General features: G+C 42.8%; 1 protein-coding gene across 1 annotated transcript in view; it reads left to right on the top strand.

Annotated features, from left to right (window-relative positions):
* The first annotated feature begins 11,037 nt into the window (after positions 1 to 11,037).
* Positions 11,038 to 15,513, top strand: part of Ago3 (argonaute RISC catalytic component 3) — an 82,621-nt gene continuing 78,145 nt past the window's right edge. Inside the window, exon 1 of the mRNA XM_051188802.1 lies at positions 11,038 to 11,308. Coding sequence (XP_051044759.1) covers positions 11,290 to 11,308 — 19 coding nt within the window. The 5' untranslated portion in view covers positions 11,038 to 11,289. The remainder of the gene's footprint in view (positions 11,309 to 15,513) is intronic.

Below are 15,513 nucleotides of genomic sequence, written 5' to 3'. Positions count from 1 at the left end.
GTGTGGGTGGGAGAAGAGGGAGGGAGGGAGGGGGAGAAATAGCCCAACGCCAGCCAGAATGCCAGCTATTTCATTCGAAGGAATTGACTTCCATATTCATTGAGCTTTTAAAAAAAGATCACAACCTCAAGATGGTTAAAATCCATTGACATTTGCACTTTCAGACGTGACAAGTCTCCGAGCTGCTGAGATGACTGGCCCCTTGGCCTTTCCCCTTTAGCCTCCTCCTCCTTTCCCTGGCCCCACACCCCCTACCCTGCCAGGTCTAGAGTTACTGTGGTAGCATTTCTCATTCTTGGCTTCTTTTTCCCCTGATGGTGAAGTCTCTTTTGTTTCAATATTTTTTAACTGGGGTGTCTAATAACAGAAGATCTTTAGGACTAAAATAAGAAAACAGAAAACTAAATGTTATTTTTATACCATAACTTGAGTCTATTGCCAAAATCTGGAAATCCCTCTCATACTGGATGAGTTTGCATCCCAGAACCAGGGAGCCATAGAAGGAACTGTGGCCCTGCTGTGTATTCTGGCCTGGCTAAGTAGGGGGTGGTTGTCTCCCTAAGGTGGGGCTTAGCCTCTGCCCTCTCTCTCTGCAGATAGTACCTTTTTCTTGCTACAGCCGTCCTCCACCCTGTCTATCCTGCACTCTTTCTTGTAAGTGAACCTTCCCTTTTTCCGGACCGGACTGTCCTTTGATCCTTGACTAACGGAGATTCTAGCATGTCCCCTGGACAGGCTAGAGAATTTTGCTGCTCCCTATTGCTTCTGTTTACACAAATGAATTTCCCTGTTTCCCACTAGGGCATGTGAGTGGGTGGCATGGACTTTTCTTTTCTCCCCCTCTCTCGAGATACTGGGGTTCAGCAGTCTTGCAGGACTGGAAGAAGTAGGGTTCTAGTTTTGTCCTTGCTGACCTTGAAGCAAGGCACCCTCTTTCCTTGTCTGTTCATTTTTCCTGCACTACTGCTTGGGGTGGGGGATTTGAACCTTGGTGTACAGAGTCCCCTTTAAGGGAACCTGAGCTTAGGGTTTGCCCTACTCTGGTTTTGAAGCCATGATATTTTAGATCTAGCCCAGGCTTAGAGGCCAGCTGGAGAAAGGAAGGTCTGAATCCTGGCCTGTGGAGTCAAAACCTCTCCCTAGTAGCCCGTGTACAGACCTGGATTTGCTATGCAAACAGTCCAGGTTCAGTTGTGGCTGACTACATTGTTTAGTAACTTCCCAAAAGGTAGCACAAACATTCCTTATGGAAAAGCCCAGGACTGTTTAGTAGTTCCTCCTGTACTTTTTTCTGCTGGCTACAGTGTGGATGCCCCATGGGCACAACCCCAGCTGAAGAACAGAACAGAGGACTCTGGGAAGAGGCAGCTCACAGGAGAGCCTACATTCCTTACACAAGTGCCTAAAGAGAGTGATGCCAACACTCCATCTGCCCTATCCATCGCCTTCATATACAGTCTACTTCTTGTTCCGTCACCCTTTGGGGAGGGAGCTCTCCACAGACGTGTGCTGTCCACTTGGGTACGTTTGAAGGTTTGGATAAGGGCACTATTCCTGGAGGGTCCAGTCATTCACCAGCATTTGCAGATGCCCATAGGGAACAGGTGGCTGTCACAACTACAGCAACAGGTTTCTGCTTTTTCCTTTTTTTCTTTGCCTCACTCTCTCCAGTTGGGTTTCAAGCTAGGGATTGGAGATCAGTTTTAGTCTTTTGGTGTTTATGTGCCATTCAAGAAATAAAAGCAAGGGAATGTTGGGCATGGCGGCCCATCCCAGTACTAAGGCTGAAGCAGGAGATTCACAAATTCAGGGTCAGCCTGGGCTGCTGAGTGAATTCCATGCCATGGTGCACTACATAGCAAGACCATGCCTCAGAAAAAAATAAAAAGGAAGAGCAAGAAAAGTAACATGCGTGATCCAACTTCTTGCTGTGACTTAAAAAGAAAAAAATTCCTTGAAATGTAACTACTACTGACCATGTGAGTTCTCATTGAAGTCAGTACACACCATTAAAATCGGTGTTGCAGCAAAAATCAGCTTATTTGGATTTGGTTTAAGTGGCGCAGTGTGCCAAGCTCCAAGGAAGCACTGGAAAGAGTCCAGCTTCATCTTAGATCTTTTTCTCCTTTCCCCTCGGCCCCACTGTTTGGCTTTCCCTTTCCTCTTCTCGATTTCCCTGGCTTTCTTTTCCTTTTCCCTCTTCACTCAGCTTGCTTGCTGGCTGGCCCTCCTGCCTGTCTGCCTGTGTGATAATGAATTCTCTGCATGGCTGCAATGATCCCACTGTTAGTTGGCAAGGTTAGGCTTAGCTCATTGACTACAGAAGACCAAAAACCCGTTTCTCATGCCCAATGGTGTTAACCCTGGGTTGCACTGTCCTCAAGCTTACACGAGGTCAGATCAGCAGGCCTGTCTAACTGACAAAATCAGTATGGTTTCTGGCAGTTTTAATACCTCTCCATTCTGTGGAACTGAGTGCTCTTGTTTCTAGCTCTGCTTCTTTTTCTCGATACCTACGGCCTCTCTTTGCTGAGAATGTCCTACAGTTGAAGTACTTGGGTATTAAAGAATAGTCAGCTAGAGGATGGATATAGAAGAAGAGTAAAAAGAGAACAGAGAGAGTTTGGATGAGAGGTGGTAAAGGAGAGCACTGCTTTTATTCAGTCCAGTGTGACCCTTGGTTGAGGTGCTATTGCCAGCCACTTAGGATAGGCCTGGAGATACTGTTACTGGGAACTTAATGCTTTGATATGACAAAAGTTAAACATAACTAGCCTAAAAGACTGAAACTACCCTAAAAAATCTAGTTTTCAACTGCAGCAGGGTTTCTCAATGGCCTCCTCTTCGGCTGAGCAGCAATGTTTTTGAACAGTTCTTTTTCAGCCAGAATTATGTGAATGATGCCAGGGACACAGTTTTCTTTGCTAGCCCATGGAATGTCTACAAGGCTGCTCAGAGTTGTAGACCTGGCATCAGGCATCACAAAGAAGGATGAAGTTTCTCCCCTTTCAGGGTAGAAGAGTTACCTTTCACCTAGTCAAAAGGCAGTTTTGGAAATTTATGACAGGAAAGATTTTGTTCTGTTTTTTAATTTACTGGGCTTTGGATAACCCAGGATGGTAGTTAGGATGCCTTCCTTGGGCAGGGATCATGGCAGGGATATGCAAGGCAGTCTTTGCTACTTGGCCTTCTAAGCAGACTGGGAAAGGGGGACTCTCTGGTTTTCTCTTTTCTCCCCACTTACTAGGACTTGCCTTCTCCCTGAGCCAGGAGAGAGGCTGGGTTGGTGCTCTCCCCTTACTCTGCTCCTACTGACTTAGAACCTCTGGCTGCTGTACGATAGCCCAGGAAAGGGAATGGAAAGAATGGGCTCAAAACAAAATAATGTAAGGAAGGTAGATTTCCTTCCTTTAAAAGGGAAATCAGAAAGTCTCCAAGAATCGTGTAAGTAAAGACAATGTGTCTCAATGCACTGAGTCCTCTAGTGTCATAGCAATAAGGAAAAATGAAATGACTTCCTGTGCACATAGTCCAACCTGATTGGTGTATGAAGTTGCACTTAGCAGCCATGTGGTGGGCATGTGTGACTACTCTGGGTTCCACTTTATTTTCTAAACTTTTTATTCCTCTCAAGTCCAGCATGGATGGGGAAATATCCCTCGAGCCCCGCAGCTGTGTACTTGTTTGCATTTGTTTCCCATTGAGACTTGTGTTTGTGTCCTGCTTTGAGCTGTACCTTGTCCCGTCCATTGTGAAATTATCCCAGCAGCTGTAATGTACAGTTCCTTCTCAAGCAAGCAACAGCAGCAGCACAATTCTGTGTTTTATAAAGACAACAGTGGCTTTTATTTCTAAAGTGCAGTCTCTGGGTTTTTTTTCCTACCATCAAAATAAACTGTTGGGATTAATTACATCTCCGATAGGTTTGAGGGAGATTAATAGAATGTCATGCAATCGTACTTCATGGATATTTTTCATTTCACAAACACAAAACTCTGTGGTAGAAGTGTTGTGGGAGAAGGTAGGCACAGTTCAGAACTGATAAAAACAGGAGTCTTTACAGTTTCCTGGGGAGACCATTGATCATAAAGTCTTCCAGTACAAAAGATTACAAGTGACTGGCCCAAAGCTATATCGGTGAGATGGAAAGGAAAGGGCGGATTGTAAAATTAATAGGACACCATGACTGATGGGAGAATCTAGTGGTAGAATCTAGACAGAGCTTATGTTTCTACTTGAACATGACTATACTGAGATATTCTTATCAAGATGGGGTGGATGAGACTATAGAACGAATATAGTACATCTCCTGATGAATGATAATTAGCCTGGTACACAAAGAAGAGTTTTGTTTTGTCTTTTTAAGGTCTTGTTACATATTGCTGATCACCCTCAAACTCAGTCTTCCCGCTTTACCTCCTGTGTCCTGGAATTTGAAGCCCACAGCACCATGCCAGCCTTAGAGGTTTTGAGATTCCAGTTAAGAATAAAGTTTCTAATAAACACACCCTGAGATTGCTTAGTCACAATAGGAAACTATTGTTAAAAGTACTGTCCTAAGTGAGGTAACAAACCCAGAAAGACAAATATAGTATGTACTCACTCATAAGTGGTTACCAGACATAAAAGTTACCCAGCTTACAATCCATAGCCCCAGAGAAGCTAGAATCCTCCTCCAGGAAGAAAAGGAAGCAGATGCAGAAATGCACCACTAACCAATGGGCCAAGCTCCTGGAGTACAGTCAAAGGGAGGGAGGATCGAAAATTGGAACAAAAGTGTCCAGACCATGACGGGGAAACCCAAAGAATCAGCTGACCCGAGCTAGTGAGAGATCACTGATTCGGGTCTGACAAATGGGGAAACCTGCATAAGACCAAACTAGTCTCCCATAAATATAGGTGACAATGGTATGATTGGGACAATATCTGAGGCCGCTGGCATTGGGCCCAAGATCTAACAACACTAATGCACAAACTGACTTAGTGGAGCCCATTTTATATGGAGAGATCCCTTGCTCAGCCTAGACACAGGGATGTGGGGATGGAGAGGTGCCTTGGTCCTGCCTCAAGAAGATGATGGGACAGACTTAGACTTCCTAGGGAGGCCTTACCCTCCTCATGGAGAAGATGGGAGGAGGGTGGGAGTGGAGGAAGGGGGAACTGGGATTGGAATGTAAATAAGTAAGAAAATTTCCCACTGGAGGGAAAAAAAATACTGGAGTCACACTGGATAAAAAAGCCACAGGTGCGAGGGAGACAGCCTAGAAAAGGAGAAAGCCCTTGTGGAGGGGAGGAGGCAGGAATGAGGTGACAGCCAAGACACCACTAGATAAATTGTTAATTTATTTTGGGCTAGTTTAACAAAGCAGGAGAAAAAAGACCAGAAAGGGAGTCCCAGCTTCCACCCTTGCTCATGTTATCCTATTCCTCAACTTGTCTTGAATCTCATATAATTCATTCTCTAGTACTCAAAAATGAGTATTAGGGGAAATTAATAATAAAGCTGAGATTAGGCACCACCATCACATTCAAATTCTTGTACTTCGGAGAAAAAGGAAAAAAAAAAAATCCTAATTTTGCCCCTAACCAGTTTCATAGATTGTATGCTGGTACACCAGACAGAACCAGACAGAGAACTTGTCTTCTCCAGGGACTGTGACTCCTGAGGAACAGAAACTACATTCCATTCTGTCATCTCTGCACAACAGCAGATACCAGGAAAGTTATATTTGAGAATGAGTGACGTGAGCCAGAGATCATGAGTATGGACGGGGAAAGGTGATAGTATGGACCGTGATAGGTGTGGTGCACACCTTTAACCCCAGCATTCAGGAGGCAGAGACAGGTGATCTCTGGGTCAAGGTTGGCCTGGTCTACATGGTGAACTCCAGGTCAGAGGTACATAGTAAAACCCTGTCTCAAAAAAGTAAAACAAACAAACAAACTGACTGACTGCACAGGATTTAGTCTCAGCAATCCTGAACCTTTAGGTAAACTGATATGTAATGTTCCTGCATCTTCTTCAGGTAGGCAGAGTAGGAAAAGACTTTTTAGTGCCAGGGTGTTATATTTTCAAACACTTTCACGCCCAACTGCAGATGTCCCTGGGCTTTGTACCTCAGGCTGATGGCATAGTTGTCAAGCTTGTAAGGTCTGGCATCTTCCCTGGTACTACTAGAGCATGGTAATTTCTGAACACTGGGGAAGATGGTTCTGGCAGAGAGCCCGGTGAGGAATCATCACTGGCAGACAGTGTACATATAATAAGTCTAACAGTCCTCTGGAGGCCAAGTGTTATGACTTTGCAGATTATAACACTAAGCCTCTGGTTACCACCTGGCAGGTTCCTGTGGGATATGGCCACCTACACACTGGCCCTTTCTACAGCAAAGCTTAAATGTTAGTTGAACCTGAACAACATATTCCTGGTTGAAATAAGACAAATTTGACCATGAGGAAAACACAAGGGTGTTTGGGTTTTTTGTTTTGTTTTGTTTTGTTTTTTGGTTGTTTGTTTTGGGGGGATTATTTGTTTGCTTTTCTATTTTGAAAGACGTAACAGTTTGGCAGTTGGTTGCTTCTCAAACTTTCGTGGGCTGGTTGGTCCCGGAGTCCCAAGTTTTGACTGGAGGCTTTTTTGGGTATCTGTACATACACTTTGTAAAGCACTGGTTCAGCAGCTTTCCCTCTGTTTTTTAGCAAAAATTATGTAGTATACCCTGTAAGGATGAACATTGTGGATATCTCTTGTCTTAGACCCTAGAATCCTATGACCGTTAGGGTGTAGAGGTTAAAGTTAACAGTGAAAAACAGTAGTTAGGAGTTCTAAGCCTCAACCATACTTCCCCAAGCTGATGTCTTTATTACTTCAATATTTGAGTTTTCGTTTATGTTTTGAGACAAGGTTTCTCTGTGTAGCCCTGGCTGTTGCGGAATTCACTCTGTAGACCAGGCTGGCCTTGAACTCAGAACCACTACCTTTGCCTTCCAGGTGCTGGGATTAAAGGCGTGTTCCACCACCTCCTGACTTATTTTAATAATGTTGAATTAGAATATTGTTCCTTGTTTCCCAGGCTCCTAAGATTGGGAAGATACAGAGAGGGCATGAAAGAAGCAACCCTTCAAAGCAGCAATGTCAGAAGGGAGCAGCCGGAAAAGTGGGGGTGCATCTGGAAGGCCTTCATTTATGACCAGCAACGACTTTCCTAGGAAACAACACAGCTTTTCAAGCCTTTATGGCTTACCTATTAGGAACATGCTGTCGCCTTGTTCTGAACTACAGCAGCCTCTCTGTGATCTGGCAGTATCTTTAGGGGTTCTTGAGAGCCCTCTGGAACTTTTATCTCCAGAGGCAGGCAGCTTTTTTCTTAAGAGGAGAAAATAGAACCAGTGAGGTCTGGACAAAGGTCTTTGGACTGCAAATGGAGGGCCTTGGCCACTTTGAAGTACTTGACAAATGTTTTATACAGCATTCTATATCTGCATCTTCACAGCAATCATGCTCACCAGTTGCATATAACAAAACTATGACTGAATTACTTAGATAAGGAAAATATCTTCACATGACAGGGAGTTCTGATTTAGGTTGGTTAAGTGGCTACATGACACCAAAGAACATGGTTGCTTTTTATTTATTTACTTTTTGCTCTGCTATCCTGTGTGGTCTTGGTTCATATAATGGTCTCAGGATAGCTACTGTAATTCCAGGAAGGAAATGATGATGACAAAACAATTTCTAACAGAAGTTAAGAGAACTTATTTCCCCACCCCCAACCCCATCCAGTGTTCCATTCTAAAACAAGGAAATCTTCCCCTGGATGCCCTAGCAATTCAGGATTCACATCTCATTGGCTCATTTTCTCATGCCACTGGCAAAACACAAATGATCCCTTGCAGGAATTAAATGGGAGTTAGCTTTTGAATCAAAGGATTAGGAAGGTTAGTTATGTCTAACAAGAAAGAATCAGGTAAGGACGATTGGGTGGATACCCTGGCTTATGGTGAGTAGCAAAGAACCTTCTGTCTAGTCTCTGTGTGTTCCTAAAGCCCGTTTTATATTGTGTTTGCTGCAAGTGCCAAGTCATTATTGCAGAAACTTCTGATAGAGGCTATAGTTTTCTAGTCTGTGTCTTATCCAACACAGGAAGTAGAGTATAGATACACTAAGGGTAGTAGAACAATAGTGGCAGTTGGGAAGAAAGGGAGCATTCTTAGTCCCTGGGTCTCACTGGTAAGCCCTGAGGTCTTCCTACATATTAAAGCAGGTAGTTAGGCACTCTATCCTTTAAGTGCACTGAGTATTTGGTATTTCATTGTGCTTTGCTCCGGCATCTGTTGTGTATCCATGTACCTATTGCTATCCTGATATCTTTAAGTTGTTCATATATTTTACTCATTTTAAATTTGGATTGTTTGTCTCAGTGAGCTATAAAAGCTTATAAAATTCAAGTTCTTTGTTGGAGATATGTATGTGCATATATAATCATATATATGTGTATATATATATGTATATATACACATATATATATCAATTAATTTTTCCTAATCCATGGCTTGCCTTTTCATTTTGGATAGGAAAAGTTTTTTCATGTCCAGTTTAATGATTTAAGGTTAAATTTATTGCCTTCTTTTTACTTCTCTAGTTAATGCTTTTTGTATAGTATTTAAAGAAAATTTTTATTGTCTGGTGGCTACTGAGGTGTTCCAGGGGCACTGACGTCTCTGCATCTAAGATTTTGTGTTTTATAGTTCTTCTGAGAACAATCAGTGCCATCAGGAATAAAGCCAGGGTTTTAGTCTGCTTCTTGAGCCCTGTCCTTGCAGCCTGCCCATCCATCCATCCATCCATCCATCCATCCTTCCATCCATCCATCCATCCATCCAGTTATTTAGAGCACTCTTTAAAAAAAAAAAACTTATTGTGCGATTATAGGATAGCAGTAAGCACTGTTTTAGGCACTGAAGCTGTGGCAATTAACAAGATACACAAAATTTTGTGCCATTTGGAAGTATGTTACCTCAAAATGATATTTGGTCAGGGGAAAACCTCATATACCTTGTCTTGGCAAGAATCTCTGAGACCTTTTTGAATCCATGCTTTAAATTTTAATTCATGAGCCTTTCATATGGGCTCACTCTAAAGAGGTGTGGTTCTGCATAGTAGTAGAAGCAGACAGGAATACATCAGAGACATTTGTTGGATTTTATTGAATCTTAAGGCCCAGACCTTATTTCAGTGTTCAAAAAGACAGTACCTTGGGGCTTGAGGTGGATCAGTGGTCAAGATCACTGGCTGCTCTTCTGGAAGACCCAGGTTGTATTACCAGCACCCACATGGCTGCTCACAACTGTCTAATTCAAGTCTCAAAGATCTGATACCCTTCTTCTGGCTTCTGTGAGCACCACACACTCACATGGATAGAGTTATATGCAGACCAAATACCTGTACACATCCAAAATAAAACAAAGCCACTCAGTTTGTGACCATACCGTGTTTTATAGAAGCTAGGTAAGCTTGCATTCATTTAAGGAAGTAGTCATGGAATCAAGAGATGAGGGTACAGGCCCTTGTACAAGTTTGGGATTTACTCTTCTGGCTTCTATCATGCCATCAAGCTCTGGATTGACTTTTAAGATGAGCTGATGCATCTGGTGATTTGATATTTTAAACATTTGGAAGGGCGTTTTCAGTCAATAGGAAGAAGATAGTGAGTCAGAATTGGGGTATCAGATGGGGCTTGGAGTCCCCTCCATTTATTGTACAGTAAGCACATCCATTACATGTGTCAAAATTGTAATCATGGTAAATATTTTTGTTATTAACGTTTGGGAGGGTTTCTTCTGAGCTTTCTCTGCATTGTACATGTTGGTCTTTTAGTTCTTCCGATGAGGAAACTGAAGCCCAAAGAGATGACATGGATAATCCAAAAGTCCATATAACGGGGAGGGAAAGGATAGTGAAAAAAGTTTCTTTAAAAAATTACATATATATATATATATATATATATATATATATATATTTAAAATATCACTGGTTAATTGGGACACAGGGAAAATAACGAATCATTGCTAAGCCTGTGTCAAATAAGCCAAGAAATTTTTAAAGGATGTTTTGCTTTTGTGGTGATGAGCTGGATCTAGTCTCGGGTATGGAGTACATTCTGATGGGTTGGAGCCAGGTCCTAAAGTAGTTCACATCCTAAGATCGGATAGACCAGCGTCCAGTGAGGGTTTGGCATGGGATGGGAAGAGGAGAATTTCTGCCCAAGGGACCCCGAAGGCTCCAATTTAGCAGAAAAGCACCTGACCATTTCGGGGAAACTGGAAGCAGACCAGATTTAGTTGTAAACCAATCTTGAGCCCAGAGGGAAAAGGTCGTGGCTCCTTAGCCAGGTGTTTTAACTCCAGAAAGGAGTTTTGGTTCCTCAAGGGGATTAGGAGAGTGTTTAAACATAGAAATAATTCCATCTAGTACTCATGTAAGGTCCCGTTTCTTAGTCTTCTGTTGTAAAACTACATTGAAATTTTTTTTTAACCATCTCAAAAAACGAACGAACAAACAAAAAAGCCCAGTTGTCAAAGCAACCTTGGGCACTTAGCGAAATCTCCTATTACCGCCTAGTAGTTGTGCTAGGAGCAGGCTTGGCAGGTGGAACTAGGAGGGAGCGTGTTCTTGGATGGTCATCTGTCACTCTCAGACTGTCCCTCAGGTAAGCTCCTCGGGACTGGCAGCGATGTCGCCTCTGGCAGTGGCCCCGACCGGTCCCCGCCTGGAAGGCTGTCACGGGGGAGGCTGGCCTCTCTCTCGGGATTGTCACCGTCAGGCACAGCGGGTGCAGGGCGGCCGCGCGCTCACGACTCCGCCCCGGCGGGTCACCCGCTCGCCCGCCCACACCTCCCCAGAGTCCTCCAAGCGCTGGCCAAGCGGGCTTGGACGCTGTCACCTCACAGATCCAGTTCGAGGCGCGTTGCAGATCCTGCTAGCCGGGCACGATCGGGGGAGCGGAACTGACGCGGGCGGGCTTCCGGGGGCGACCAGAGAGAGCGAGCGCCGGCGGCGGTGGCGGCGGTGGCCGGCGGTTCGGGCAGCCGTGCACGCGTCAGCAACTGTGTGCGACGCAAGTTCCGGACCGGGCTTGAGCGTCCTCGCCCCACGCCTCTCCGTGTTCTCGCCTAGCTGCGGGTTGTCTGCCGGCTGTGGCTCTTCTGCCCCGAGCTTGCGGAGGGCGTCCCTTCCTCGCCTCAGTGGCCGCACCGTTCTCTCGTGAAGCACTGCCCCCAGCTCCATGAATGGAAATCGGCTCCGCAGGTAAGTCGGGGCTGCCGGACGGGGCCGGTTGGGGTCGTTGCCCAACGGTTGTCCCCTGAGCATCCTTGTTCCTTGCATTCCAGGTGCTGTCAGTGTGCGTCGTAAGGGAGCCGTTGGTTTCCGGGCCCTACGCGAGCGGCTGCTCCACAGCCCGCAGCTACTCCCCTGGGGCCACTGAGTTGGCAAAACTACCAGGAGGGTTTAAGCTTGGGTTTATCTAGGCGATGTCATCCCCCTAGAGTGCTTCTCCCCTGACGACATAGACGCGTTTGCCCTTGCTTTTGTAATTCCATTTGGAAACATAACGGCCGCGCTTATCCTTTAACCGGGTCGTGTGCCCCATGTAGGCTGGACAGACCCCTTTTCTATCTCGTAAAGTAGTTTGAAGGTATTCTGAGATAACCGATGGGATTAAGTTCGAAATTGGTGTCCCGGCAACGTCAGATGCTGGGTGGCATTGCTTGTATCCCCAGACTCACAGTGTTTGTGGCAAGGAGCTTGGAGCGGTCCTTTCGGTCTGGATCACCATTTATGTGAGAAGGTAGATCTTCAGAATGCCACAACTATTTCCCCCGATTTTCCGTCCCCTACAGCAGCAGTGGTCACATACCCGGAAATCTGGAATGTAGGAAAGCAGTTTTGTCTCTGGAGAGAAAAATGGCAGCCTTGAGAAAGGAAGCCAGCACTTTCTTTAAAAAGAAAGGAGGAAAAAAAAAAAAAAAAAAAAAAAGTCAGCGGTCTAAAGTAACTGATAGAGCAACATGAAATAGGTGTTATATAACGGTTTGCTTACCAAGTAGTCACCCTTGTTCCCTAAATTTGAAAGTTCTCTTCATTCACAAGATCAGTAATGTATAGTTTCTATATTTGGGGGATTGTCTTGTTATTATGGCATAACAAATCCCTGAATGTCATATCTCCCCTTGCCAATTTGAAAGGTTCCCAAATATAAGGAAAACTAATGTTTAAAAAAAAAACCCTAGGGACATAATTGTCAAAGGGATACAAAAAGCCATTTTCTTGATTACATGGAATCTCTTTCTACTCTGTTCTACCGTTTGTTTCCTTCTATGTTCTATTTTTTCTCCATATTTTTCGGGAAAGGAAAATTTGTTTTTTCTCCATATTTTTCGGGAAAGGAAAAAAGTTTTAGGCTTATTATCAATTTGTGTATTTCCAGTCCTTTCCTTGTTCTTAAATTTTACACTTTATTTGTACTTTTCTTATTTTATAGGATACCTGATTATTTCCAGAGGTCTTATTTTTACATAACTACCCTAAAACTTTTGAAGATATTTCCCCCTTTGGTTTTTTTTTTGTTTGTTTTTGTCTTTCAAGACAGGGTTTCTTTGTGGCTTTGGAGGCTGTCCTGGAAATAGCTCTTATAAACCAGGCTGGCCTTGAACTCACGGAGATCTTCCTGCCTCTGCCTCCCAAGTGCTGGGACTAAAGGCATGTGCCACCACCACCCTGCCCCCTTTGGTTTTTTCATGTGAAAATATTGACAACAGCCTAGAAAGTACTTGTGGTATCAGACCACCTAGTCAATTGATACAATTAGCAAAGCCAGATTCAGAAAATAAAGTTTACCTTTTCTTTTTGGGTGTTCTTCTGATAGAATATAGAACACTGTGTCTTCACATAATAGTAGGTATAGTTAAGATTTATCAACTGGCTTGATATGGTGGCTCATACCTTTGGTCCCAGCACTAAGGAGGAAGAGATGGTTCAATTTCTGTGAGTTGGAGGCCAGCCTGGTCTACATAGAAAGTTCCAGGCCAGCCAGGGCTACATAGCGAGACCCTGTCTCAAAAACAAACAAACAAACAAACTAAAAACAAAACAGTTTATCAACCATGCTTGGCCATCTTGAAACATAAAAGTCTTCAGTAAAGTTTATGTGTGATTGATTGTTGTCTAACATCAGGATCAAGACTGTTACCATCAAAAATGGTTCTTTGAGCTAGGCATTTTAGCACAGGCCTTTAACCCCACTACTTGGGAGGCAGAGGCAGGTGGATCTCTGTGAGTTCAGGGCCAGTCTGGTTACAGAGCGAGACCCTGTTAAAAAAGAGAGAGGGGGGAGATGTTTTTTGGGTTTTGGTTTTGCTTCTTCTTGCATCTTTTATGTAATTGTTACAGTGAATGTGAGATTGAAAACATACTTAGGAAAATGGACAACTAAGTTTTAAATTCAGAATTTGCATATTTTGATTTAAAAATGTTTAGATATATGGGATGGAGAGTTGGCTCAGCAATTAAGAGCATTTATTGCTCTTCCAGAGGACCCAGGACCCAGGTTTGATTCCTAGCACCATGTGGTGGCTTAAAATTTGTAACTCCAGTACCTGAGGATCTGATATGCTCTCTTGACATCTGAGGGCATCAGGCATGCATATTGTATACATATATACATGCAGGTAAAATACTCATACACATAAAACAATAAAATAAGTCTTAAATTTAAAAAACTTAAGCTGGGCTTAGGGCAAGAAGTGGTGGCTACACCTTTAATCCCAGCACTCAGGAGGCAGAGAGAGGCGGATCTCTGTGAGTTCAAGATTAGCCTGGTCTACAGAGTGAGTTCCAGGACAGGCTCCAAAACTACACAGAGAAAAACCTTGTCTTAAAACAAAACAACAAAAATTAGATATTCCTTAATAGTCTGTTAGGTTAGTGCTGAAATTTTTGGCTCTTAGATTCTGTTTTTCTTTTGTATAGAGATTCTCAGGAATCATTTACTGATGGATTGTTTGTTATGTGGATACACAGAATTCTTAAACTTATTTGGTGCAATAGGGGACATTAAATACAAATATAATGACTTTATGATGGAGTATTCCTCACTAAAAATATTTATCCTTCCTTTTCTATTCACCTGAAGTATTACAAGGGTTTTATTATATTTTTGAGACTAGATTTCATTGTGTAGATTAAAGATGTGTGTCACTGTGCCTAGCTTTGTAGGGGATTTTCAATTTTTTTCTTATACAGCCCACTAATATAGTACCATCTGTCTTAGGGTTTGTATTGATATAAAGAGACACCATGACCTGTTTGTTTGTTTGTTTGAGACAGGGTGTAACCCTGGCTGCCTTGGAACTCACTCTGTATACCAGGCTGACCTCAAACTCACAGAGATCCACCTGCCTCTGCCTCCTGAGTGTTGGGATTAAAAGTGTGTGCTACCACTTCCTGATTTATAATGAATACTCTTAAAAGCTGAATCATTTCTTCATCCCAAAGACTTTGGCAACTCTTAAAAAGGAAAGAGTTGGCTGACCAGGGCAACTCTTACAAAGGAAAACATTTAATTGGGGCTGGACATCTAAAAGTTGTCCCATCAGTGCAGACATAAAAGGATACAGACATAGGGGTGCACATGCACCCAATACTAAGTAAATAAATAAAGTGCAGGAAAAATGAAGCTCATTTGAGGCTAAATTTAAAAAGAACAAAAGCTGATGTAAAGGGAGCTGGAACTAAGTCAAAAATGAGACTCAGACTGTCATAATGGGTACTCCTGCATCTCAGCACCCTGGAGAGATGAGAGAGGAGATTTGTGGCTATCAAGCCAGCCTGGGCTATGTAGTGAGACCTTGTCTCAAAATTAAAGGGAGAATTTGAAGAGGAGGTGGAGAGTTATGGATTCAAAATAACTAATATACGCAGCGCCATCAAGTTCTATGTTTAGTATTTAAAACAATCTACCACTTTGAGAAATGTTTATTGTTATATAAAATTTTATTTTTATGATTTGTTTTGAGGGAAAAAATGTCATATTGCATCATTGTGTGTTGGTTGTGAATTTGAAAACACTAAAGGTTTTTTTCCTACTGTATTATTACTTACAATTTTGTTTGTGCTGTTCTGAAATGGCTATTATAACATTTTAGTATTTACTATTTAAGACTGGAAACTTGAATTACAAAAAAATGCAAGGTTATTTTGATTATTGTTTTAGAATTTAAATTTTCTATCAATGGTAAGGTACCTTGAGATAATATTAAAAAGGAGACAAGAAACATTATTTTTCTTCTTTTCTTTAAGAGAAATTATAGGTTTATATTATGGAAAATGGTTGGTTGTATTTTAACATTTTCATATATTCATATAATGTACTTTGATTATAGGCACCCCCTTTTTCCTCATAAAGAATTTAGGCCCCTTATGGTGACAAACCACTTTAACCCCAGCCCTGGGAG

The sequence above is a fragment of the Phodopus roborovskii genome, unplaced genomic scaffold (genome assembly GCF_943737965.1).
Source record: "Phodopus roborovskii unplaced genomic scaffold, PHOROB, whole genome shotgun sequence".
NCBI lineage: Eukaryota > Metazoa > Chordata > Mammalia > Rodentia > Cricetidae > Phodopus > Phodopus roborovskii.
This window is presented reverse-complemented; position numbering and strand designations above follow the sequence as displayed.